A 27,017-nucleotide genomic window follows, 5' to 3' on the forward strand; every position below is an offset into this window, starting at 1 on the left:
CAAATAGCGATTGGTTAATTTGTAATTTAGAGTAATCAACACACATATAATATATATAATACCTATATAATAGAATAGAATAGAATGTCGTTTACCGTGTGAAAATATCTATTTGGCTTTCGTCCGATATTGACACCAAAATTGTAAATAATCAAGAGCATTTTTCTTCAACTAAATATCATGTAATACAGATAGATCATGCATGGCTGCTGTCCGTGACATGGTGCTGAAACTCGGAGGCTACCAAACCCATTTTCAACAGAATTAGAAAAAGAATCAAAAGCCTGCTCAGATGAACTATAAAGTAAATAATAAGTATTTGTATTGCGTAGTTGGTATCGAATGTAAACCTACAGTGGCATGATAGGTATAAACCACGGATGCATATCTCATATTCCAAAACAATGTTTGAAGGAAAATCCGTTGGCTAATTTTAGTCAGTGCATGTAGGCTATATACATGGATTTATATTTATTTAACGAGTTTTCTTTTTTAAATCTACATCTGTAAACCTACATCTGTCGGGACACCATGTTGTGTCTGTAGAGGCTATTTACAGCTGTAATGGTCATTACAAATAATGATATTATTCTTGAATGATAGATCTACATGTTATGGGCTGTAAATGAACCTGTAAAATGGTCTGTTATATCCAATTTAATGGAGTCGCCTATTCTCTTACAAAATAAGGTTCTGGATAGAACCAAAAAGGGTTCTATATTTGCTTCATATATGGCACGCCTATATATAGAACCCTTTTATAGGGTCCTTTGATCTCCTTTGTTCAGAACCCCAAGGGTTTTTCTTCACTGCACCATAATTGGTTCCATTTAGAACCCTTGACTTTCATATAGGATTCTATATGGAACCAATTTCGGTTCTATATAGAACCTTTAGAGGTGTCAGAATATGAAGCAAACAACCTTTTTTTCTAAGAGTATAGCCTATAAATTCAAATAAATTCAAAACCATAATTTTGATCTCATGGACTGCAGTCCTTGAATCCATGAATTGGGGAGTGGTTATTTCACCAGCCCCACCCCAGTCTAGCTCAATCAGTAGGCCTGAGGGGCACTGGAGTCGGCATAAAACCTAGCAGTTGAGAACCGAACGGCCAGTGGTCTGTCATAAAACCTAGCAGTTGAGAACCGACCGGCCAGTGGTCTGTCATAAAACCTAGCAGTTGAGAACCGAACGGCCAGTGGTCTGTCATAAAACCTAGCAGTTGAGAACCGAACGGCCAGTGGTCTGTCATAAAACCTAGCAGTTGAGAACCGAACGGCCAGTGGTCTGTCATAAAACCTAGCAGTTGAGAACCGAACGGCCAGTGGTCTGTCATAAAACCTAGCAGTTGAGAACCGAACGGCCAGTGGTCTGTCATAAAACCTAGCAGTTGAGAACCGAACGGCCAGTGGTCTGTCATAAAACCTGCTTAATTCAAACCATTATTTTGAGCATTTTATTGAGTCAGACACGGTGCTGAAACAGCCAATGAAACAGCAGATAAAATGATATAGTGTGGACGGCGGTTGCCAGGCACCTGTTGCTGTAAATACACAGATGAAAGTGTGTTTAGCTTCAACACGTTTTGTATTTATGTAGGCCTATGTCCTTTCCCTGCTCTGTGAATGCATTAGGCCTGTAAGTGCACAGGATAGGCTACATTTTGGGGATAGAGCTAGTGCGTGCATATGATTTGCACGGTGATGGATGAGTGAAGGTGGAGCGATGGGGTCCCGTTGGCGCACCAGCCATTCAATCCCGAATTACTTATATGCACAATGGCGCACCGGCTTCAGGCGGACCGCTTCTAACCCGGTTAGAGTCAGAGCGCGCGACAGCTCTATGACTAATGGTGCCAGGTCTGTGGTAGAGAGAGAGAGAGGCTGGGGGCGAGACAACTGCATGGGTTCTGATTCAGGGTCCGGCTCGTGCGCCCCCCAAGGACTGCAAAACCCTTTGTTGAGCTCGTGGAATAGGGCACCCAACATACCTGCAAGATGACAGACACAAAGCCGACAGATCAATCTGATATCATGCTTCAGACAATATCACAATCACACACCAGTTAGGCATATGGGGAAATATGCATGGGACATTTTATTTAGATAATCTGTTTATATCCAGTTGATTAACTGGAGTAAAGTGGATAATATTAAGCTGAAACAGCACGCGGTGGCATACAATGTTGAAACAACAACTTGTTATATTGCATTGAAGTTGACAATCTTTTTGTAAATGAAAAGTGAGTGGTACCCTATAGAGCAGCTTAACGTAACAGCACCGGTATTGAGGAGATGTGATTTATATATGTTGAAGGGAAACTGAGTAATCTATAGGAATAAAATGGTTTGAAATGTATAGGCCTCTTTAACTTGCAAGTTATGAGCCTGTAGGTCAACAATAACCAGCCGAGGAAGAACTCAAAACACAGCAATAAAAACATCCCCATTGAAAGTTGAAGTCTATAGACATGCATTATATGCATATGAATGGGGACAACGGTGAGGCATACACATGACTAAACATGAGTTCAACAGTCCTTTAAAATGTCCATGATTAAGCTTTGAAAAGCAGAGACAGAAACGAAAATGAACTGATAACTATTGTGACTGCATGTTATTAATATATATTCATTCTATTGTATTTTATTTTATAGGCCAATATTGCAATGTTTTTTGTTTTATAATTTATAATTGATATCATTGTTATCATCATAGTTTTTGTGACATATAAGTCCATACAAGAAAAAGTATCTGAGTTAGAGACACTGTAGTGCCTAATATAAACGACTATTCTCTCCCGGTGCTCCCCGCCCTTCTAACGCATGGCAACCGGGGCCTGACCGCGCGCCCTTGCTGCCACCACCGTGTGCCATGCGTTCAGACAACATACATTGTCAAGAAGATTCCTAACGTTATTGATATTATTGGAGACTTGTTGTGCGCGGAGAAACCTCAGTCCCGACACGGCAAGATGCGGGTTATTCAATGGGATATAAACATGGCAATGCGGCAGGTTGTAATGCCATTAGACTGGGCCACTGGCAAAGTAAGCTGTGATAGTACGAGAAGAGTCCTCTGCCACTATCGAGAGTTGCTCTTTTACATATAAAACCGTGTTATATTATTACACGCGCACAGGGCCAGTGGCCACATTCCCATAATCAATTTAGCACGCGCGTAAACCGGTTAATTTAGCAACACAAGCTCCAAGGGTTTGGACGATAAGATTTTGTCGAATATAGGCTATTTTCTTCTAACGAAGAACCTCTTAATTTCTCAAACGGTTGAATTAAGGACCCAGAGGTAGCAGAGAGGACACTCCTGGTTTCTATGCAACTGATAATTCACGTGTTTAATAAACGTTAAATCGATTTAGTGTCACTTCCATTCCAGCACCGGAATAAGAGGAGACGCTGAGATTGTGCTCTAACCACCCTGGGCATTATAAGTTTATGGCCCAAGAGGCGCGTGCTAGTGTGTTTCATATCACGTTGGATGCCTCTGAACAATAACTTAAACCAATTTATGGGGAGTCAGTGCGTTTATGAAAGCTTTCCATGGGATCCACTGATTGAAACGCGTTTAGTTTGGTTCTGCAGTCAGACACTCTTGAGGTGACGCATACACCCATATATAGGCGACCACTCTTACACTGAGAGAAAGGCGACATCTCGAACAACAGCAAATAAAATATGTAATTCCAGAAATCAGAATCATATCAGGAGTTTATCTGGCATAAAGACGTCTGGCTGAGGGTTAACTTCGCGCGCATTAGTAATGCATGAGTAGTGGGAGGGGGCTGACCGCGCACGATGCCCCCCAATAGACTCTCGAGACATTGTCATGGAAAGAGACCACCGCCTCGTTATTGTCTCGCGGACTGCCAAGTTTATTATAAACACTGCGCGCGCTGGCCGGTGCGCTGTCATACTGAGTGCAAGGCGAGGTGGTCCGGAAGAGAGCGAGAGCGAAACTGACGTGGATGGAAGAGGAAGATACTGATACTGAGAGAGAAAAGAAAGAGATTTCAGGAATATTACTTTCAAGGAAGAGAGAGAGACGTGAAGAAAGACATATATATGGTAAAATAACATCCTGCTTTGACTGAAAACAAGAAAACCACATTGAGAGCGGGACTGAACTCGGGGACCTAAAGCTGGTCGTTGGAGAAATTTGAAAACCGGAATTCATTCTGTGGTGTTTTTTTTCAGCTTTAACCGTTTTAATTCCTCTCGAATCCCGAGAAGTACATTTCATCCAGCGCTCGCCCCAGAGTTGTCGTCCTCGCGCCTCCATGTATAAAATGGATTACTCCTACCTGAACTCATATGACTCGTGCATGGCGGCCATGGAGGCATCGGCCTACGCGGACTTCAGCTCGTGCAGTCAGGCCAGCTCGTTCCAGTACAACCCGATCCGGACCGGGTTCGGTGCCAACCCGGGATGCGCACCCCTGAGCACCGCTAGCTGCACCCTGGGGTCCCTTCGGGAGCACCAGCCCACACCCTACTCCACAGGTAAGAGCGCGCAGAGAGCATGGGGAGAGGGAATAGTAGGGCATGAGCGGGAGATTTGGCTCGTAGGAGTTGCTCACACCGGTGTTTAATCTCCAGCTGTTGGCTATAGTTAAAGCGTCTGGTCTTATTTGAAATACTTGCGTAAAATGTCATTTTTGTTATTTGATTATACCAACTAGGCGAATCGAAGAAGGAAAGACATTTAATTTGATTAATGATAACCCAATTAATCGAAATTATAAATATTCTGTTTCATATTAGCATACCTCTTAATTTGACGGTCTAATCTTTCGTTTTATGTTCGTTGGCATGGGGATAATTCAGTCAGTGTACAATTCGGTAGATGGCAAATAAATCTGTATTATCAACTAATCAAATTTGTCATTTGTTTAGTCAATTTAATAGAACTTAGCCTATCCTAAAATGTACCTTTTCCTTTATCCATAATTTTCCATTTAATTCGTTATGTGGTCACGATTCGATTGCGCAATTCAAATGTTTATTTTTTTGTTACCTTCCCATACATTTCCAATTTTATAATTCATGTCGATATGATGGAATAGGAAAACTAGATTCTTTATTTATTTACTATTTTGCAGGATGAGAAAAAATAAGCTTTACGTATCGGTTTCTTTTTTCCCCTCATCTTATTCAACTGTTACCATGTACCTGCAACAAAGGTAGCTCAGATGTGCGAGCGCCTTTTGAATTTACAATTTTACAAGATGAAATCTCTTGAGATGCACAACCTCGTTTTCATGTGTCCAAATGAAAAAAAAGGAGCAAACAATAGCCTACTTAGTAACAAGAATAATATGTTAACTACTGTCTTATATTAATAACAATTAAATAACAATCACGTTTTATAGTTACTAATAGGCCTACAACTAATAAATACGAATTATCTTCAACAAATGGTTGAATAGTGCAGGCTATGCCACCTTATTCGAAAAGCGTACACGTCCTGCTGCGCCTAAAACGTGATTATTTCACTGTTTATATGTTTATATTTATATGTGAATTCCCTCTAACTTTCTGGATAAGCTAATGATTTAAAAAAAAAATGATTTTATTGTAGTTCTAATGAAGGCGCACTGACAGACCGCCGCGTGCGTTATGCACGCTCTCTCTCTCTTTCTGGGGAAAGAAACCACTTCTAAAATATCTGTATCTAATGATCAGGCTGCATGACACTTTTCATTTTTAAATGAAATTGAATGAAACAATGAAACTGGAAGGTGGTTAGTCTATCACAACGTTTTATTCAATGCCCTTGTTGATAGCCTATCAAATTCTGTTATTCCATGTTTAGCTTAGGCAAATTTGACCAAATTACAAATAATTGAATTTAGTTCATGGTATAATTACAACTAGCTAATTGTATAAATATAGTCATATATTTTGTACGATTGTGGACTACTTCCCTATCATAGACTAAACCAAAAGAGAAACGTCAATAAAAAATAACTCTGAATAATAAATTATATAAATATGGGAACCACGATATTTCACCTAGGCCTACTGATAGGCTATATACCGTTAGTTGAATTGATCAAGTCAATTAAAACGTGTATTGGACAGGGAAAAAAATCTTCAGCTTCAAGCTATAGCCTATAGCCTACGAGGTCAGACAAAGGCAACTCCATAACATAGCCTATCGTAAAACGCCTACAATAAAACAGAGCATCACTAATTGGTTTTATTGTGATTGGTTGGCTCCGCAGTTCCATATAAGTTCTTCTCGGACCCATCCGGTTTAAACGAGAAGCGGAAACAGCGGCGCATAAGGACCACCTTCACGAGCTCACAGCTGAAGGAGCTGGAGCGCGTGTTCGCGGAGACCCACTACCCCGACATCTACACGCGCGAGGAGCTTGCGCTCAAGATCGACCTTACTGAGGCGCGGGTACAGGTGAGTCCAGGGTTCTGATGAAAAACACCTATTCACAACAGATACAATATTTTCATTCATCTATGGGCTTACACCATCATGTTTATTTTTTTAATGCAGTCAGTTAATGTCGAAATTATTGTTATCTACCAAATTGTAATCTATACATCCTTCATGAGTATATTTTAGAGATAGTATGTATTTTTATGTGTATTTTTGTATATATTTATTTTGTTGCCTTTTTCTTTTGGTTGTATTTTTAGACGTTTGAATGAGACTAAACTTTATTGTCTGTCTGTGTCAGGTGTGGTTCCAGAACCGGCGGGCTAAGTTCCGTAAGGTGGAGCGTGCAGCCAACTCTAAGTCCAGTAATGGGACCGGGGGCCCAGGAGGGAATAATGGCAATGCTGGGGGGAAAAAGGGCGAGCCCAGATCTTCCTCAGATGATGACGAATCAAAAGAATCCACCTGCAGTCCCACCCCTGACAGCACCGCCTCGCTGCCCGGCTCAGCCAATGGGAACATGGGTAGCCCTGCCAGCCTCAGCCCCAGCCCCGCCCCTGCTAATGGTGGCTACACCAACACCTCCAGCTCCCCCGTTCTGCAGGGGCTCAAACCCCCTGGCTGGCCCAGCCTAGGCCCCGCCCACCCAGGAATGGCCCAACCCGCAGCCCAGGCTCCAGAGCTGCTGAAGGCGTGGCAGCCTGCAGACAGTATGACAGGGCCTTTCGCTGGCGTGCTCTCCTCCTTCCACCGGAAACCCAATGCTCTCAAGACTAACCTGTACTAGAGACAAGGAGCAGAGATCTCTAGTATAACTGCTGTATATCTATACAGACTAACCTGTACTAGAGACAAGGAGCAGAGATTTCTAGTATAACTGCTGTATATCTATACAGACTAACCTGTACTAGAGACAAGGAGCAGAGATCTCTAGTATAACTGCTGTATATCTATACAGACTAACCTGTACTAGAGACAAGGAGCAGAGATTTCTAGTATAACTGCTGTATATCTATACAGACTAACCTGTACTAGAGACAAGGAGCAGAGATCTCTAGTATAACTACTGTATATCTATATTCTCCTTCCCCCTCTATCTACTGCGCCCCGGAGCGGGACTACCCATTTCATTTATTACTACCCGGACTCTCTAAGTGGCAGTTGTAGTTTGTGAATATGTGTTTGTGTTGAAGTGTGTGTAACATGCATCTCATACGGGGTGTGTGAGTGTGTGTAACATGCATCTCATACGGGGTGTGTGTGTGTGTCAGTTGTTCTGTATGTTCTCACTCCAACAAAGCTACACCCCCCCCCCCCACACACACACACACACACTATACACAGTCCAAAAGGTATTGGCAGACATTGTGCACTTAGCAACACTAGCTCCTAGCCCCTGTACCCCTGATTAGTAACACTAGCTCCTAGTCCCTGTACCCCTGATTAGTAACACTAGCTCCTAGTCCCTGATTAGCAACACTAGCTCCTAGCCCCTGATTAGCAACACTAGCTCCTAGTCCCTGTACCCCTGATTAGCAACACTAGCTCCTAGCCCCTGATTAGCAACACTAGCTCCTAGTCCCTGTACCCCTGATTAGCAACACTAGCTCCTAGTCCCTGTACCCCTGATTAGCAACACTAGCTCCTAGTCCCTGTACCCCTGATTAGTAACACTAGCTCCTAGCCCCTGATTAGTAACACTAGCTCCTAGTCCCTGTACCCCTGATTAGCAACACTAGCTCCTAGTCCCTGTACCCCTGATTATCAACACTAGCTCCTAGTCCCTGTACCCCTGATTAGTAACACTAGCTCCTAGTCCCTGATTAGTAACACTAGCTCCTAGCCCCTGATTAGCAACACTAGCTCCTAGTCCCTGTACCCCTGATTGGCAACACTAGCTCCTAGTCCCTGTACCCCTGATTAGCAACACTAGCTCCTAGTCCCTGTACCCCTGATTAGTAACACTAGCTCCTAGCCCCTGATTAGTAACACTAGCTCCTAGCCCCTGTACCCCTGATTAGCAACACTAGCTCCTAGTCCCTGTACCCCTGATTAGTAACACTAGCTCCTAGCCCCTGTACCCCTGATTAGCAACACTAGCTCCTAGTCCCTGTACCCCTGATTAGTAACACTAGCTCCTAGCCCAAGGGTGGGCAAACTTTTTGGCTCGAGGGCCACATCGGGATTTTGAAATTCAACAGAGGGACGCATTTTTTGGGGGGACCAATTGTTTGTTAAAATCGATTTGCTGGGGTCTCATGAGTGGTGCAGTGGTCTAAGGCTTGAGGCGTAACTACAGAGCCGGGTTCGATCCCAGGCTGTGTCACAGCTGGCAGTGACTGGGAGACCCATGAGGCGGCGCGCGTCGTCCGGGTTGGGGGAGGGGTTTGGCAGGCCGAGATTTCCTTGTTCCATCGCACTCTAGCGACTCCTGTGGCGGGCCGGGTACATGCACGCTGACACAGTCAGAGCCAGGTGTACGGTGTTTCTTCCGACACATTGGTGCGGCTGGCTTCCGGGTTAAGCAGGCACTGTGTCAAGAAGCAGTACGGCAGGGTCGTGTATCGGAGGACACACGGCTCCTAGCCCCTGTACCTCCTGATTAGTATGTTAACCAGGCAGGGTGAAGGTAAACAGTCAGTCTCCCAGGGGAGAATCAGGGGGACAAAACCCTCTTAACAGCAAGCACAACTTTCTTTATATCCCCCACATCCCCTCTGTACTGGAGAGGGGACCCCCACATCCCCTCTGTACTGGAGAGGGGACCCCCAAATCCCTCTGTACTGGAGAGGGGACCCCCAAATCCCTCTGTACTGGAGAGGGGACCCCCAAATCCCTCTGTACTGGAGAGGGGACCCCCAAATCCCCCTGTACTGGAGAGGGGACCCCCAAATCCCTCTGTACTGGAGAGGGGACCCCCAAATCCCCCTGTACTGGAGAGGGGACCCCCAAATCCCCCTGTACTGGAGAGGGGACCCCCAAATCCCTCTGTAATGGAGAGGGGACACCCAAATACAACTATCCCCCTGAAGGCCAGACCAGATTCCCTCTCACATCCTCACCACACCCCTGCCAGTGAACCCCGACACAACTCCTACTCTCAGACAACCCCCCAACCCTCCCCCATGACCCCCATTCCCACCAGACTACCAGCTCAAACATCTCATAGCAATGTTCCCAACCTGACTGACTCGCTGGCTGGCTGACTGTCTTAGCTGACTGACTCGCTGACCGACTAGCTGACTGACTGGCTGGCCGACTAGCTGACTGACTGGCTGGCTGACTGGCTGGCCGACTAGCTGGCTGACTGGCTGGTTGACTAGGTTGACTAGCTGACTGACTGACTGACTGGCCGACTAGCTGACTGACTGGCTGGCCGACTAGCTGACTGACTGACTGGCCGACTAGCTGACTGACTGACTGGCCGACTAGCTGACTGACTGACTGGCTGGCCGACTAGCTGACTGACTGGCCGACTAGCTGACTGACTCGCTGACCGACTAGCTGACTGACTGGCTGGCCGACTAGCTGACTGACTGGCTGGCTGACTGGCTGGCCGACTAGCTGGCTGACTGGCTGGTTGACTAGGTTGACTAGCTGACTGACTGACTGACTGGCCGACTAGCTGACTGACTGGCTGGCCGACTAGCTGACTGACTGACTGGCCGACTAGCTGACTGACTGACTGGCCGACTAGCTGACTGACTGACTGGCTGGCCGACTAGCTGACTGACTGGCTGGCTGGCTGGCCGACTAGCTGACTGACTGGCTGGCTGGCTGGCCGACTAGCTGACTGACTGGCTGGCTGGCTGGCCGACTAGCTGACTGACTGGCTGGCTGGCTGGCCGACTAGCTGACTGACTGGCTGGCCGACTAGCTGACTGACTGACTGGCCGACTAGCTGACTGACTGACTGGCCGACTAGCTGACTGACTGACTGGCTGGCCGACTAGCTGACTGACTGGCCGACTAGCTGACTGACTGGCTGGCTGGCTGGCCGACTAGCTGACTGACTGGCTGGCTGGCTGGCTGACTAGCTGACTGACTGGCTGGCCGACTAGCTGACTGACTGGCTGGCTGGTTGACTGACTGGCTGAAGGGAGGTAGAGGTTTAAGAGTTCTGTTCTGGGATTCAGGTCAGCATTGTTGGACATTCTCTGACTGCAGCTTGAACACTAGTAGACCAGTGGTCGACCGTCATTACTGCATAAAACACACGTCACTCTAATGGTCTGTGACACTACTCCTCCTGTCTCCCTCTCCCCCTGTCTCCCTCTCCCCCTGTCTCCCTCTCCCCCTGTCTCCCTCTCCCCCTGTCTCCCTCTCCTCCTGTCTCCCTCTCCTCCTGTCTCCCTCTCCTCCTGTCTCCCTCTCCCCCTGTCTCCCTCTCCTCCTGTCTCCCTCTCCCCCTGTCTCCCTGTCTCCCTCTCCTCCTGTCTCCCTCTCCTCCTGTCTCCCTCTCCCCCTGTCTCCCTCTCCTCCTGTCTCCCTCTCCCCCTCTCCCTCTCCTCCTGTCTCCCTCTCCTCCCTCTCCTCCTGTCTCCCTCTCCCCCTGTCTCCCTCTCCCCGTCTCCCTCTCCCCCTGTCTCCCTCTCCTCCTGTCTCCCTCTCCTCCTGTCTCCCTCTCCCCCTGTCTCCCTCTCCCCCTGTCTCCCTCTCCCCGTCTCCCTCTCCTCCTGTCTCCCTCTCCCCCTGTCTCCCTCTCCCCCTGTCTCCTTCTCCCCCTGTCTCCCTCTCCCCCTGTCTCCCCCTCCCCCTGTCTCCTTCTCCCCCTGTCTCCCTCTCCCCCTGTCTCCCTCTCCCCCTGTCTCCCTCTCCCCCTGTCTCCCTCTCCCCCTGTCTCCCTCTCCCCCTGTCTCCCTCTCCCCCTGTCTCCCTCTCCTCCTGTCTCCCTCTCCTCCTGTCTCCCTCTCCTCCTGTCTCCCTCTCCCCCTCTGGTACTATAGAGACGGTAGTCAAGACAACTTTACTGGAAAGCAGTTATTTATGGATGAGAAAATAATGGAATAATAATAAAAATGTTTTTTTGTGACCAAAAACAGTATGTCTTTTTAAATGGACAGATATCGAAATGTTGTAATTGAAAATGATTTGTAAATAGTAATATATTAGTTATAGTCTAGTGTTTTTTCCACATTACTCTGAGGAGTTGTTCATTACAGAGCATGTCTCAGCTCACTGCCCATCCTGTCTACATAAGGGCAAAGGGAAGGCTTATAGCAACTGTATGAAGGGTTATAGCACTACTGTAATATTCTGTCAAATAAATCTACCCTATAAAAACATTGCTCAAATGAACAAGATGTGGTTTTGTGTGTGTCCGTCTGTGAGCATTGGGGGGGGCTAAAGGATCATATCACTCTTCTCTGCACTCACATAGCTTCTTCTCCTCAAATAACCTCTGTCTTGTTCTCACACACACAGAAAAGGGAGTCACAGTAGCCAGTCTCCGAGTCTCAGCACCAATAACGGAAAGAAAGTGTACAAATACACTGATCCCCTGTGTCAAAACTGAAGCTCCCGAAGCCAGTGATAGTGAAATCAGCCTTCATAGTAAACTGGAGGAGACAACAGAACAAGACGTCATCACCATTGACAACCACAGAGGACTACAGTCCGTTGTTTTTAATAGCGTGCAGTATGTTGTATTAAACAATACAAGGCATTTTCTCCTTCCTGTCTATTTTACTCATTGTTCTTCCTTGTCCCCTTGTAGGTATTTCCATTTAACACATACATGTGGTCAGTTATAGTGCAGAGAGAAACAGTGTTGGCGGGTTAAATATTAGCTTTTTATTTGCTGAAAAAAAAAACAACGATAACAAGAGATCAATGGTTACACTGTTACAACCAGAGAAAGACTAGACTGGAGCTCGAAACAGACAATCTCGACAGGAAATAACCTACAGAGAACAGCAGGAGAACAGTGTTATGGCGAGGTGGAGTTGGCAGGGCTGGGTAGAGCTTGACTAGGGAGGAGTGGACGAATCAACACTCTCATAAGGAAAGAATTTAACTTGGCATCAAAGTCACTGGGGGGGGGGGTATAGAAGGCACTGGGATACGGGAGAAGGAATGGGAGAGGGGGGGGCTTAGGAGAAGGGATGAGAGAGGGGGGGTATAGGAGAAGGAATGAGAGAGGGGGGGTATAGGAGAAGGAATGAGAGAGGGGGGTATAGGAGAAGGAATGAGAGAGGGGGGGTATAGGAGAAGGAATGAGAGAAGGGGGGCATGGGAGAAGGAATGAGAGAGGGGGGGAATGGGAGAAGGAATGAGAGAGGGGGGATATAGGAGAAGGAATGAGAGAAGGGGGGCATGGGAGAAGGAATGAGAGAGGGGGGTATAGGAGAAGGAAAGAGAGGGGGGATATAGGAGAAGGAATGAGAGGGGGGGTATAGGAGAAGGAATGAGAGAGGGGGGGTACGGGAGAAGGAATGAGAGGGGGGGGGTATAGGAGAAGGAATGAGAGGGGGGGTATAGGAGAAGGAATGAGAGAGGGGGGGGGTATAGGAGAAGGAATGAGAGAGGGGGGGTATAGGAGAAGGAATGAGAGAGGGGGGGTATAGGAGAGAGGATGGGAGAGGGGGGGTATAGGAGAAGGAATGAGAGAGGGGGGGTATAGGAGAGAGGATGGGAGAGGGGGGGTATAGGAGAAGGAATGAGAGAGGGGAGGTATAGAAGAAGGAATGAGAGAGGGGGGTATAGGAGAAGGTATAGGAGAAGGAATGAGAGAGGGGGGGTATAGGAGACGGGATGGGAGGGGCCACTATGCTATAGGGCTCAAGGTGATAACATCAGATTAACACGACATTCACTCACATTTCTCCTGTTTCCTCTCATTGTGCAACACAGTCATTTTTTTTTACAACAGTCAAATAACGTCAACATATACATTTATATAAAACACCTTCATGAATGTTAATGTATAATGTTAAAAACAGTCCTTTATATCACTTGGTGTGTCTTCAGTTTCTTACCTGTGGTCCTACTGAGTTTGCCAGGACAACAGCACCACCATGTGGTGAAAAGAACAACCAGCAGCGTGTGATGTGTGGCAGTGTTTCTCAGTAAGGATCCTGGGGACCCACTGTGTTCAGGCTGGCTCAGCATCAATTAAACACTAATTAGCACATGGACAACTGCATGATGGGTACTGCAGTCTGTGCTACTGAAAGGGGCCTTGGAGCCCAGCACGGCTCAACAAAAAAAGGTTCAGTTAAACTGACAGAGGAAGGTCTCAGTGTTGGTGTGGTTCGCTACATTCCCTTTATCTCAAAAACATAAAACACACAAAAAAATAAAAATAAAACACTGAACCAATGAACAGATAGTCATTAATAATCATATTCATGAGCGGAATAAAAACGAGAGGAACGGGGCGAGAGGAACGGGGCGGGGCGAGAGGAAAGGGGCGGGGTGAGAGGAAAGGGGCGGGGTGAGAGGAAAGGGGCGGGGTGAGAGGAAAGGGGTCTGTTATGCAGGTGGCAGGGTAGAGGTCCAAAGGACTGAAATGTTTCTACAGTTTAAATAAGGCTGGCTAACACAACAGCCACAGTTACATTAACATAAAGACACTTACACAGTACAATACATCTAAAAAAGGACGTTCGAAAAATCTGTTGGTCAACAGAAAGTATAAAGGAGTGCAATTTCTCTCAGAAGGCACAGTCTGGCATGGATTAGCACATCTCAGCTCAGCATGGACCGGTTCAGCTCACTTCTGCTGCTTCTGCTGTCTCAGGCTCTCCAGCAGAATCCTCTTGTGGGCGGGGTCTAGAATGCCTGCCTCCTCTAGGTCCTCCTCTGTGATGTCACTGAGGAGGAACATGATTGGATGAGATTCATGAAGTGACATGTTTCATGATTGACTGTGTGTGTGTGTTTCTCAAAATGCATACTACCGTACTCCGAGCACGCAAATTGCAGCACGAGAGGGTCGGAGTATGAGTCCAAATCAAAGTATCTGAAACGGAGCACGGAGGACACTTCTCAAATGCGATCTCTGTTTGTAAATATTTTGATGCAAGCTTCAACGGAAAGTATTCAAAGAAATATGACGCAACCGCGTAAGATATTATGCAAATTTGAGTGAAATCAATGGCGCCCATTATTTGAGCTGAAGCGAGAGAAAATAGACTCCGACTTCGGAATGAAATATTGCCTATTCACATCTCATAAGCGTGACTACAATATTTTATCTAGATACCTCAATAAATACATGCTGTGTTAATTTTGGTATGGTTACCTGCTTACAATACCCACTGTAGTGTGCGTAGGTTGTAAGCCCATTGTAAGTCAATAGAGCTAACTGCCTAGATACTACTGTTAGTTAGCCAGATAGTCACAAATAATTGTTAGCTTGCTACCTATGAAGAATTGACATCTACCTTGGATAATGTTCGTGTTAGGTCACTTTTGCCTGTTATACTATCTGGTTAGCGATATTAATACGATTCACATATAGCTAGCTGATAGTTATGAAGTAAAACATTTGCTTTGTGTATATATTGTTTAATCTCTATTGCCATTGTGGGGATGGCATGCTGTGGGGATGTTTTTCATCGGCAGGGACAGGAAACTGGTCAGAATTTAAGGAATGATGGATGGCGCTAAATACAGGGAAATTCTTGAGGGAAACCTGTTTCAGTCTTCCAGAGATTTCAGACTGGGACGGAGGTTCCCCTTCCAGCAGGACAATGCCCCTAAGCATGCTGCTAAAGCAACACACGAGGGGTTGGAATGGCCTAGTCCATGCACGCTCAAATTCTGTTTGTCTTATTTCTTGCTTGTTTCACAATAAAAAATATTTTGCATCTTCAAAGTGGTAGGCATGTTGTGTAAATCAAATGATACAAACCCCCCAAAAATCTATTGGAATTCCAGGTTGTAAGGCAACAAAATAGGAAAAATGCCAAGGGGGGTGAATACTTTCGCAAGCCACTGTATATCTAGCTGATAATTAGGAAGTAAAACGTTTGCTTTGTGTGTATCTTGTTGCGTCCATTGTCGTCATTGTCCTGGCCGGAAGAAGGTTCAGTGAATGGGGAGGTGCCGTGTGAGGTAACACAGTAAGGGTGGAGTGCTTCTCAAATGTAATGTTTAATGTGTTCTCCACACTCTTGTCCTCACAAGAATGGACTCAAGAGAACTTCCTCGGAGAATGCACTTGGAGCATGGGAGTGTGGAGCACGGTAGAGTGCGTATTGAGAAACACCCAGTGTGTCTGTGTACCTGAGGAATTCCAGGTCGTCCCAGCCGTTGTGTAGCAGACCTTCCTCATAGCGGTCCAGCCCTAGTCTCTGTAGCCACTCGCCCACAGACGACTCCCCCACGGAGAGAGACGAGCTACTGCTTCCCCACAGCGCCTACACACACACACACACACACACACACACACACACACACACACACACACACACACACACACACTTTAACACTGGAGAAGCTTTTCATTAATACATCATAATAACCTAACAACAACATGAGCAGTTCTGTTTGCCTGTTATTCATAGTACCCCCTCCCTCCCTATCGCCCGCCCACCCCCCCTCCCTCCCTATCGCCCGCCCGCCCACCCCCCCTCTCGCCCGCCCACCCTCCCTCCCTCCCTATCGCCCTCCCGCCCGCCCACCCCCCCTCCCTCCCTCCCTCCCACAAACATCTCACTTCTTCTGGTAGGTCTTCAGCGATGCTCTCAGTGATGGGGGCTCGGGGAGGGAAGGTGCGACAGGCGTCCCCCAACCCCTGGCCTCTGAGGTGGGGGGGTGCAGAGGGGGCACGGGGAGGAGGGGGGTACTCGCTCTCACTCAGTGTCTTCGCCATCTGCAGCACCGAACATGATTGGTCATCCAGCCCCTCGGGGCCTCCCCTCCTAAAGTCCTCCCCCAGGACGAAGGCAGGACTGGGATTGGCTGCGGGGATCTTCACCTCGGCCAGGTCGGGGTACAGGGGGCGGGGTTTAGAGAAGGGGGTGTTGGCCATCTCCAGTGCTCCTTTCGGGAGGGGGGGAGGGGGGAAGTCAGGAGGAGGACGGTTCAGTGTGCCTCCCGCTCCTCCACCTGACACCACCCCCACCACTGCAATCCCATCATCCTCCGAGGACCCCTCCTCACTGATGGGCCGGACAGGGTGTCCAGCCGTGTGCCTGCGGGGGTGGGAGGACCCTGAGGAGTGCCTCCCCCTGCCCTCTCCAGACAGGGGTGCTTTACCGGCTGGGGGGGAGCAGGGGGAGGGGAGGAGCTCCGAGGACAGGGTGGCAGCTGATTGGTTAGGAACGCCTTCCAGGATGTAGTAGGCGGGGTTATTGTAGCTGTTGTTTTTACAGGTGGAGGGGTCTCCCTCTGCAGAGTCCTGCTTAGCCCTGGAACACACACAGCAGGAGCCTTAGGTCTGTGTGTGTCTCTGTCTGTGTCTCTGTCTGTGTCCCTGTCTGTGTCCCTGTCTGTGTCCCTGTCTGTGTCCCTGTCTGTGTCCCTGTCTGTGTCCCTGTCTGTGTCCCTGTCTGTGTCCCTGTCTGTGTCCCTGTCTGTGTCCCTGTCTGTCTGTCCGTGTCTGTCTGTCCGTGTCTGTCTGTCCGTGTCTGTCTGTCTGTCCGTGTCTGTCTGTCTGTCTGTCCGTGTCTGTCTGTCTGTCTGTCCGTGTGTCCCTGTCTGTCTGTCCGTGTGTCTCTGTCTGTCTGTCCGTGTGTCTCTGTCTGTCTGTCCGTGTGTCTCTGTCTGTCTGTCCGTGTGTCTCTGTCTGTCTGTCCGTGTGTCTCTGTCTGTCTGTCCGTGTGTCTCTGTCTGTCTGTCCGTGTGTCTCTGTCTGTCTGTCCGTGTGTCTCTGTCTGTCTGTCCGTGTGTCTCTGTCTGTCTGTCCGTGTGTCTCTGTCTGTCCGTGTGTCTCTGTCTGTCCGTGTGTCTCTGTCTGTCCGTGTGTCTCTGTCTGTCCGTGTGTCTCTGTCTGTCCGTGTGTCTCTGTCTGTCCGTGTGTCTCTGTCTGTCCGTGTGTCTCTGTCTGTCCGTGTGTCTCTGTCTGTCCGTGTGTCTCTGTCTGTCCGTGTGTCTCTGTCTGTCCGTGTGTCTCTGTCTGTCCGTGTGTCTCTGTCCGTCCGTGTGTCTCTGTCCGTCCCTGTCCGTCCGTGTGTCTCTGTCCGTCCCTGTCCGTTCCGTGTATCTCTGTCCGTCCCTGTCTGTCCGTCCCTGTCTGTCCGTGTGTCTCCGTCCGTCTCTCTGTGACTCTGTGTCTCTGTCCGTCCCTGTCCGTTCCGTGTGTCTCTGTCCGTCCCTGTCCGTTCCGTGTATCTCTGTCCGTCCCTGTCTGTCCGTCCCTGTCTGTCCGTCCCTGTCCGTCCCTGTGTCTCTGTCCGTCCCTGTGTCTCTGTCCGTCCCTGTGTCTCTGTCCGTCCCTGTGTCTCTGTCCGTCCCTGTCCGTCCGTGTGTCTCTGTCCGTCCGTGTGTCTCTGTCCGTCCGTGTGTCTCTGTCCGTCCGTGTGTCTCTGTCCGTCCGTGTGTCTCTGTCCGTCCGTGTGTCTCTGTCCGTCCGTGTGTCTCTGTCCGTCCGTGTGTCTCTGTCCGTCCGTGTGTCTCTGTCCGTCCGTGTGTCTCTGTCCGTCCGTCCCTGTCCGTCCGTGTGTCTCTGTCCGTCCGTCCCTGTCCGTCCGTGTGTCTCTGTCCGTCCGTGTGTCTCTGTCCGTCCGTGTGTCCCTGTCCGTCCGTGTGTCCCTGTCCGTCCCTGTCCGTCCGTGTGTCCCTGTCCGTCCCCGTCCGTCCGTGTGTCCCTGTCCGTCCCCGTCCGTCCGTGTGTCTCTGTCCGTCCCCGTCCGTACGTGTGTCTCTGTCCGTCCCCGTCTGTCCGTCCCTGTCCGTCCGTCCGTGTGTCTCTGTCCGTCCCTGTCCGTCCGTCCGTGTGTCTCTGTCCGTCCCTGTCCGTCCGTCCGTGTGTCTCTGTCCGTCCCCGTCTGTCCGTGTGTCTCTGTCCGTCCCCGTCTGTCCGTCCCTGTCCGTCCGTCCGTGTGTCTCTGTCCGTCCCTGTCCGTCCGTCCGTGTGTCTCTGTCCGTCCCTGTCCGTCCGTCCGTGTGTCTCTGTCCGTCCCTGTCCGTCCGTGTGTCTCTGTCCGTCCCTGTCCGTCCGTGTGTCTCTGTCCGTCCCTGTCCGTCCGTGTGTCCCTGTCCGTCCGTGTGTCCCTGTCCGTCCGTGTGTCCCTGTCCGTCCGTGTGTCCCTGTCCGTCCGTGTGTCTCTGTCCGTCCGTGTGTCTCTGTCCGTCCGTGTGTCTCTGTCCGTCCGTGTGTCTCTGTCCGTCCGTGTGTCTCTGTCCGTCCGTGTGTCTCTGTCCGTCCGTGTGTCTCTGTCCGTCCGTGTGTCTCTGTCCGTCCGTGTGTCTCTGTCCGTCCGTGTGTCTCTGTCCGTCCGTGTGTCTCTGTCCGTCCGTGTGTCTCTGTCCGTCCGTGTGTCTCTGTCCGTCCGTGTGTCTCTGTCCGTCCGTGTGTCTCTGTCCGTCCGTGTGTCTCTGTCCGTCCGTGTGTCTCTGTCCGTCCGTGTGTCTCTGTCCGTCCGTGTGTCTCTGTCCGTCCGTGTGTCTCTGTCCGTCCGTGTGTCTCTGTCCGTCCGTGTGTCTCTGTCCGTCCGTGTCTCTCTGTCCGTCCGTGTCTCTCTGTCCGTCCGTGTGTCTCTGTCCGTCCGTGTGTCTCTGTCCGTCCGTGTGTCTCTGTCCGTCCGTGTGTCTCTGTCCGTCCCTGTCTGTCCGTGTGTCTCTGTCCGTGTGTCTCTGTCCGTCCGTCCGTCCCTGTCCGTCCGTGTGTCTCTGTCCGTCCCTGTCTGTCCGTGTGTCTCTGTCCGTGTGTCTCTGTTCGTGTGTCTCTGTCCGTCCCCGTCTGTCCGTCCGTCTCTGTCCGTGTGTCTCTGTCCGTCCCCGTCTGTACGTGTGTCTCTGTCCGTCCCCGTCTGTACGTGTGTCTCTGTCCGTCCCCGTCTGTACGTGTGTCTCTGTCCGTCCCCGTCTGTACGTGTGTCTCTGTCCGTCCCTGTCCGTCCGTGTGTCTCTGTCCGTCCCTGTCTGTCCGTGTGTCTCCGTCCGTCTCTCTGTGACTCTGTGTCTCCGTCCGTGTCTGTGTGTCTCTGTGTCTCTGTGTGTCTCTGCCTGCCCGTGTCTGTGTGTGTGTGTGTGTGTGTTTGTGTGTCTGTGTCTGTGTCTGTGTCTGTGTCTGGTACCTGGCTGCAGTCACCTCCTCTTTGGTACTCCTCTCTCCCTCCTCGCTCACCTTCCCAAGCACCGCCCCCACATGTTTTTGTGTCAAAGACGGCCTGCGAGACCGGGATGAACACGCTAAGAACACGCTATAGAACATGCTACAGAACACACTCAAGAAATGTATGGTTTAACTCCACGGCGTGGTTAGGACTGGCGGGGGGGTGGATTACTCACTTGACGTAGTCGTGTCCTGATCGGGGGGGCAGGGTGGATCTGCCTTTGGGTCCTGTCTCATCTTTATCCACACTGATCCACTCTACAGGACACATCAATCAACCAATCAAAAAACATTTGATTATTTCACCATAATGTTTTGGTCCTCCAAAAAATGTAATTAACCTATTGTTAAGGATGGATGAATATAGTTTATAAACCGTACTTCCAATCAACCCACGTCCTTTACGACAGACAGACAGACAGACAGACAGACAGTGTTACCATAGAGCCTCTCCCTGGTGCCCATCCTCTCTGCTGGCACGCGGACCCTCATAGAACCTCTGATGTTGCCCGTCTCCTCCCCTCTGTGGGACAGGTAAGTATGGAACTGCTGTGCCGTACTGCCTATCATCGACTTCAGGGCCACCACACACTCTCCTGAGGAGAAGACACACACACACGATCAGTATAACACACCAGGGTTTCATTAGCTGGCTTTTGGCTGATATTTTTTTAATTTTATTTAAAGCTGATAAATAAAATTGCATCAGCCAATTGTCAGGCAGAAGTAAAAAAATAACATTTAAAAATAAATATTTTTTTGCCTTTTCATTGATGGAAATAAATCTGACCGGTGCTCATTGGTCTATAGGTTAATTTGCATAATTTTGTGAAATTAAATTGTGCATGTATATTTTCTCCTGTTGCCATGGAGTGAAACATGCTTTTATAAGCCCAATCGTTTCACAACAAATCTAAAACGCTCCAATTCCGTGTTAAAAAACAGCTTTGATGGTCATGACGATAAAAAGCTACAAATTAAATGTAACTAGTAATTCCAAGCGCGCTTCTGATTTGCCATTACAGTGCTTAGACAACGATAGACAGGCTTCAGCACGTCACACACCACCTTTCAACGTGAAGCTGGAGGCAGAATATGCATTTTGAAAACATTTACTTAAATTGTCCGAAACCTTAAAGTTTTACTTCATATTATGAAGCATGTCTTACCTTGCTTCAAAGTAGCCGAGACAAAAAAAAGTGTGTCTATAAACGTAGATGTAATTGTTTTAAAGACTTCCAGATGCCATTGAAACCAGTAAACTACTGTTTTATAAAGACTTCCAGATGCCATTGAAACCAGTAAACTACTGTTTTATAAAGACTTCCAGATGCCATTGAAACCAGTAAACTACTGTTTTATAAAGACTTCCAGATGCCATTGAAACCAGTAAACTACTGTTTTATAAAGACTTCCAGATGCCATTGAAACCAGTAAACTACTGTTTTATAAAGACTTCCAGATGCCATTGAAACCAGTAAACTACTGTTTTATAAAGACTTCCAGATGCCATTGAAACCAGTAGACTACTCTTTTATAAAGACTTCCAGATGCCATTGAAACCAGTAAACTACTCTTTTATAAAGACTTCCAGATGCCATTGAAACCAGTAAACTACTCTTTTATAAAGACTTCCAGATGCCATTGAAACCAGTAGACTACTCTTTTATAAAGACTTCCAGATGCCATTGAAACCAGTAAACTACTCTTTTATAAAGACTTCCAGATGCCATTGAAACCAGTAAACTACTCTTTTATAAAGACTTCCAGATGCCATTGAAACCAGTAGACTACTCTTTTATAAAGACTTCCAGATGCCATTGAAACCAGTAGACTACTCTTTTATAAAGACTTCCAGATGCCATTGAAACCAGTAGACTACTTCTCTTATGTTCTATTGGTTTTCAAATCCACTTTCATTGTCCAGAAGCCAAAGGCACAAGCCCAGTCATATTCACAACCCATTGTCCAGAAGCCAAAGGCACAAGCCCAGTCATATTCACAACCCATTGTCCAGAAGCCAAAGGCACAAGCCCAGTCATATTCACAACCCATTGTCCAGAAGCCAAAGGCACAAGCCCAGTCATATTCACAACCCATTGTCCAGAAGCCAAAGGCACAAGCCCAGTCATATTCACAACCCATTGTCCAGAAGCCAAAGGCACAAGCCCAGTCATATTCACAACCCATTGTCCAGAAGCCAAAGGCACAAGCCCAGTCATATTCACAACCCATTGTCCAGAAGCCAAAGGCACAAGCCCAGTCATATTCACAACCCATTGTCCAGAAGCCAAAGGCACAAGCCCAGTCATATTCACAACCCATTGTCCAGAAGCCAAAGGCACAAGCCCAGTCATATTCACAACCCATTGTCCAGAAGCCAAAGGCACAAGCCCAGTCATATTCACAACCCATTGTCCAGAAGCCAAAGGCACAAGCCCAGTCATATTCACAACCCATTGTCCAGAAGCCAAAGGCACAAGCCCAGTCATATTCACAACCCATTGTCCAGAAGCCAAAGGCACAAGCCCAGTCATATTCACAACCCATTGTCCAGAAGCCAAAGGCACAAGCCCAGTCATATTCACAACCCATTGTCCAGAAGCCAAAGGCACAAGCCCAGTCATATTCACAACCCATTGTCCAGAAGCCAAAGGCACAAGCCCAGTCATATTCACAACCCATTGTCCAGAAGCCAAAGGCACAAGCCCAGTCATATTCACAACCCATTGTCCAGAAGCCAAAGGCACAAGCCCAGTCATATTCACAACCCATGTTAGTTGTTGCATCTTTAGATCGCCCCTCTTTATACATTTCGAACGGATATTTTCATCTCTGTCACCTGTGTTTTCCGCTAATTGCATTATGGAACGGACAATTACATTACATATGTCGAATCTTAAAATGACCCATTTCATCGCACGATGAAAATAACCAGGGTACTTACTTTATGGCTGGTTATGACACCTACGTAAGAGTGTCAAAGCCCACTAAACCTACCAGGGTAGTTACTTTATAGCTGGTTATGACACCTACATAAGAGTGTCAAAGCCCACTAAACCTACCAGGGTAGTTACTTTATAGCTGGTTATGACACCTACATAAGAGTGTCAAAGCCCACTAAACCTACCAGGGTAGTTACTTTATAGCTGGTTATGACACCTACATAAGAGTGTCAAAGCCCACTAAACCTACCAGGGTAGTTACTTTATGGCTGTAATACGACCTAAGCCTATAGCGTTTGAGCGAGAGAACATTATTTTAAGATAGCGAGCCCTGATCCCAATGACTTGACTGCCCCCGCAAGGAGAGAAAGACCACGGCTCATTTTTAACCAATCCCGAGGCTCATTAGAATTTCCTGATGCATCGGGAAAATTCTCTGCAACAAAAGCGTGATCAAGTTTAGATCTGACATCTGTAGCCTACTGCCATGTGAGCATTGCTGCGCCTCTAGTGTGAAGATAATAATTGATCAAGCTAAAACGTGCTGATCTGTTGCATCAGACTCGATACATCTTCTGGGGGGTGTAACCTCGGCCTACTAGTTGTATGAATTTGGGATCTATCGTCCAACAACTGTCTCAGAGTCTGTTTGGAACGGGCTATTTCTTTCTCACACAGAACCACAAGTTAACCAAAATAATAGGTACACTGTTATACTATGGATAGTAGATTGACAAAGGCTAGTGATTCGGCTGTTCGTTAGGGCCGACTCATCTTATTGGCTGAGGTAAAGTAAACGTGGACAGATCTAACATCGTCTAAGTGCTCATCTGGATTCGCTAAGAAGGACGTACGCCGCTGCATCCTCGCACGTTGTGTTAATATGAACGACCACAATGTAAATGGGATTTCTGTGTTTCTGAGCACTGTGGGTGGACACACTAATCAGGTTGTGCACCCAATGCATATGGGTCTGGAGAATTTCTCAAATGTCCGGTAAATTAAAATGCTGCTGGTCAAATGTCCAGAAACCCTGTAACACACACTTGGAGACAGACAACCAGCGGTACCATAAGACTCGTATCCATCCAGTGACTTGACGGTGAGCAGCAGGTGTTGGTCCTGTAGATATTCTATCTCAGAGAGGAGGGGCTTCAGCGTGGTCAGCTGCTTATTGGACCAGCCCACACGCAGGAAGTTGACGTTGTCACTGCTCTGACTGTCATTCTCATAACTCTTCTTGAACTCTACGGAGAGAGGGAGTGTGGAGAGAGAGGGAGAGAGGGAGTGTGGAGAGAGAGGGAGAGAGGGAGTGTGGAGAGAGAGGGAGAGAGGGAGTGTGGAGAGAGAGGGAGAGAGGGAGTGTGGAGAGAGTGTGGAGAGAGTGTGGAGAGAGTGTGGAGAGAGAGGGAGTGTGGAGAGAGAGAGGGAGAGAGAGTGTGGAGAGAGAGAGAGTGTGGAGAGAGAGGGAGTGTGGAGTGTGTGGAGAGAGAGGGAGAGTGTGGAGAGAGGGAGTGTGGAAATAAATGTCATCATTAAGTCTCTAGAGTAGAACTTTATGAGTGTGTGTGTGTATGTGTGTGTGTGTGTGTGTCTCACCCTCCAGGCAGGTAGAGTAGAACTCGATAAAGAACTTGGTTCTGCTGGCCGTCTTCACTATGGCCTCAATATTCTCAAACTCTATATAGGCCTGTTCCGAGGACTTAGGCAGACCTGGAGAGAGACACAGCGTTAAAATCCCGTGGATTATAGTGAGAGGATCAACCCCCTTGTCTAGTCGTCTTAGTGCAGGGGTGTCAAACTCATTCCACGGAGGGCCTAGTGTCTGCAGGTTTTTGTTTTTTCCTTTCAATAAAGCCCTAGACAACCAGGTGTGGGGAGTTCCTAACTAATTAGTGATGTTAATTCATCAATCAAGTACAAGGGAGGAGCGAAAACCCGCAGACACTCGGCCCCCCGTGGAATGAGTTTGACACCTGTGTCTTAGTGAGTGGCCGTACCTTTCTTGGAGACGAACTGCGAGGTGACCCCCACCTCAAACGTACCAAACACTGGGGAGTGGTCACTGGTCACCACGTCATCTGTACAGCCTGAGAGGGGAAACATGATTTCATTCAAAAATTATAAAATAAATGTTGGTGTTTCATTAGGATCCCCATTAGCTGTTCCAAAAGCAGCAGCTACTCTTCCTGGGGTTCACACAAAACATGAATCATGACTTAATACAGAAGGACATAATACAGAACATCAATAGACAAGAACAGCTTAAGGACAGAACTACATTTATAAAAATTAAAGGCACACGTAGCCTACATATCAATACACACAAACTATCTAGGTCCAACTATCTAGGTCCAACTATCTAGGTCCAACTATCTAGGTCCAACTATCTAGGTCCAACTATCTAGGTCCGGGCTGCCCAACACTCTTCCTGGATATCTACCGTCCTGTGGGTTTTCAATCCAACCCTAATATGTGGACTGTGTAAAGACCCCTGGTGGCATGTCTGGTGGGATAAGTGTGTGTGTGTGTAAGTTGACTATGCAAACTATTTTGGATTTCAACACATGATTGTTTCTTGTAAAAATAACAAGTGATGCAGTCAGTCTCTCCTCAACTCTGAGCCAAGAGAGACTGGCTGCATCGTATTTACATCAGTCCTCTGATTACAATGAAGAGCAAGACGTGCCGCTCCTCAACTCTGAGCCAAGAGAGACTGGCTGCATCGTATTTACATCAGTCCTCTGATTACAATGAAGAGCAAGACGTGCCGCTCCTCAACTCTGAGCCAAGAGAGACTGGCTGCATAGTATTTACATCAGTCCTCTGATTACAATGAAGAGCAAGACGTGCCGCTCCTCAACTCTGAGCCAAGAGAGACTGGCAGCATCGTATTTACATCAGTCCTCTGATTACAATGAAGAACAAGACGTGCCGCTCCTCAACTCTGAGCCAAGAGAGACTGGCAGCATCGTATTTACATCAGTCCTCTGATTACAATGAAGAGCAAGACGTGCCGCTCATCAACTCTGAGCCAAGAGAGACTGGCTGCATAGTATTTACATCAGTCCTCTGATTACAATGAAGAGCAAGACGTGCCGCTCATCAACTCTGAGCCAAGAGAGACTGGCTGCATAGTATTTACATCAGTCTTCTGATTACAATGAAGAGCAAGACGTGCCGCTCCTCAACTCTGAGCCAAGAGAGACTGGCTGCATAGTATTTACATCAGTCCTCTGTTTACAATGAAGAGCAAGACGTGCCGCTCCTCAACTCTGAGCCAAGAGAGACTGGCTGCATAGTATTTACATCAGCCCTCTGATTACAATGAAGAGCAAGACGTGCCGCTCCTCAACTCTGAGCCAAGAGAGACTGGCTGCATCGTATTTACATCAGTCCTCTGTTTACAATGAAGAGCAAGACGTACCGCTCTGTTCTGGACCAGCTGCAGCTTAACTAGGTGTTTCCTTGCAGCGCTGGACCACACGACTGGACAATAATCAAGATTAGACAAAACTAGATCCTGCAGGACTTTGTGGAGTGTGGTGTCAAAAAAGCAGAGCATCTCTTTATTACGGACAGACCTCTCCCCATCTTTACAGCCATTTAATCTATACGTTTAGACCATGACAGTTTACAATCTAAGGTAACACCAAGTCATTTAGTCTCCTCAACTGCCACACCATTCATTACCAGATTCAGCTGAGGTCTAGAACTTAGGGAATGATTTGTACCAAATACAATGCTCTTAGTTATAGAGATGTCCAGGACCAGTTTATTACTGGCCACCCATTCCAGAACAGACCCTTTGTTGTACAGAGTTGTTGAAGATGCAGGGTCTCACCATAGGAGTTACAGACAATGTGAGTCTCAGGGTAAGACTTCCAGAGGATCCTGTCACACCAAGACGGGACGTTAGTCCTCATCTGAGAGAGAAAGAAGAGGAGATCAGCGTGAACAGAGATCTCTCCATCTGAGCCTGTGTGTATGCGCTCACACCCACGTTTGTGTGTGTGTGTGTGTGTGTGGTGTGTGTGGTGTGTGTGTGTGTGAAAAGACAGTACTTTGTCCTGAATTTGTTAAAATGCTATTTTAGGCTATAAAAGGGGCAATCAGCAGTTGCTACATACATGTACTTTAAAACGTATGATATGTACCCGTTGATTGTTGAAGAATATAACGTAGAAATGCCTCAGGAGCTCAGTTCAACGGTCACACTCCATCAGAACCCAAAATATAAACTTGTTTTACTCCTATGTTTGTCCAAGTAAATGTAAACATACACTATATCGCCTCAAAATATGGTTAAAACTATAATTTTGATATCATGGATTGTCGGTCCTTGCATCCACAGCTCTATGAATGAGAGTTTCTCCAGCCTCAGCCTTTTACTGAAACAGGGGCGGGGAATACGCTTCGTTATTGTTTCTA

At 47.8% G+C, this 27,017-nt stretch overlaps 2 protein-coding genes across 2 annotated transcripts in view; one reads left to right on the plus strand and one right to left on the minus strand.

Moving 5' to 3' along the window:
• The first annotated feature begins 3,377 nt into the window (after positions 1–3,377).
• On the plus strand, positions 3,378–11,699 carry LOC129831709 (paired mesoderm homeobox protein 2A-like). Its single transcript, XM_055895091.1, has 3 exons — positions 3,378–4,522; positions 6,247–6,434; positions 6,718–11,699. The coding sequence occupies exons 1-3, from the start codon at positions 4,300–4,302 to the stop codon at positions 7,201–7,203; spliced, it is 897 nt and encodes a 298-aa protein (XP_055751066.1). The 5' UTR covers positions 3,378–4,299; the 3' UTR covers positions 7,204–11,699.
• Positions 11,700–12,186: 487 nt separating this feature from the next.
• LOC129831711 (phosphatidylinositol 3,4,5-trisphosphate 5-phosphatase 2A-like) overlaps positions 12,187–27,017 on the minus strand; it is a 55,691-nt gene continuing 40,860 nt past the window's right edge. The window contains exons 18-27 of the mRNA XM_055895096.1: positions 26,431–26,512; positions 24,587–24,676; positions 24,186–24,299; positions 23,657–23,833; positions 20,082–20,237; positions 19,818–19,899; positions 19,604–19,696; positions 16,081–16,774; positions 15,648–15,781; positions 12,187–14,230 (exon numbers count right to left, since the gene is read on the minus strand). Coding sequence (XP_055751071.1) covers positions 14,131–14,230; positions 15,648–15,781; positions 16,081–16,774; positions 19,604–19,696; positions 19,818–19,899; positions 20,082–20,237; positions 23,657–23,833; positions 24,186–24,299; positions 24,587–24,676; positions 26,431–26,512 — 1,722 coding nt within the window. The 3' untranslated portion in view covers positions 12,187–14,130. The remainder of the gene's footprint in view (positions 14,231–15,647; positions 15,782–16,080; positions 16,775–19,603; positions 19,697–19,817; positions 19,900–20,081; positions 20,238–23,656; positions 23,834–24,185; positions 24,300–24,586; positions 24,677–26,430; positions 26,513–27,017) is intronic.

Source organism: Salvelinus fontinalis, chromosome 33 (genome assembly GCF_029448725.1).
Source record: "Salvelinus fontinalis isolate EN_2023a chromosome 33, ASM2944872v1, whole genome shotgun sequence".
Classification (NCBI taxonomy): domain Eukaryota; kingdom Metazoa; phylum Chordata; class Actinopteri; order Salmoniformes; family Salmonidae; genus Salvelinus; species Salvelinus fontinalis.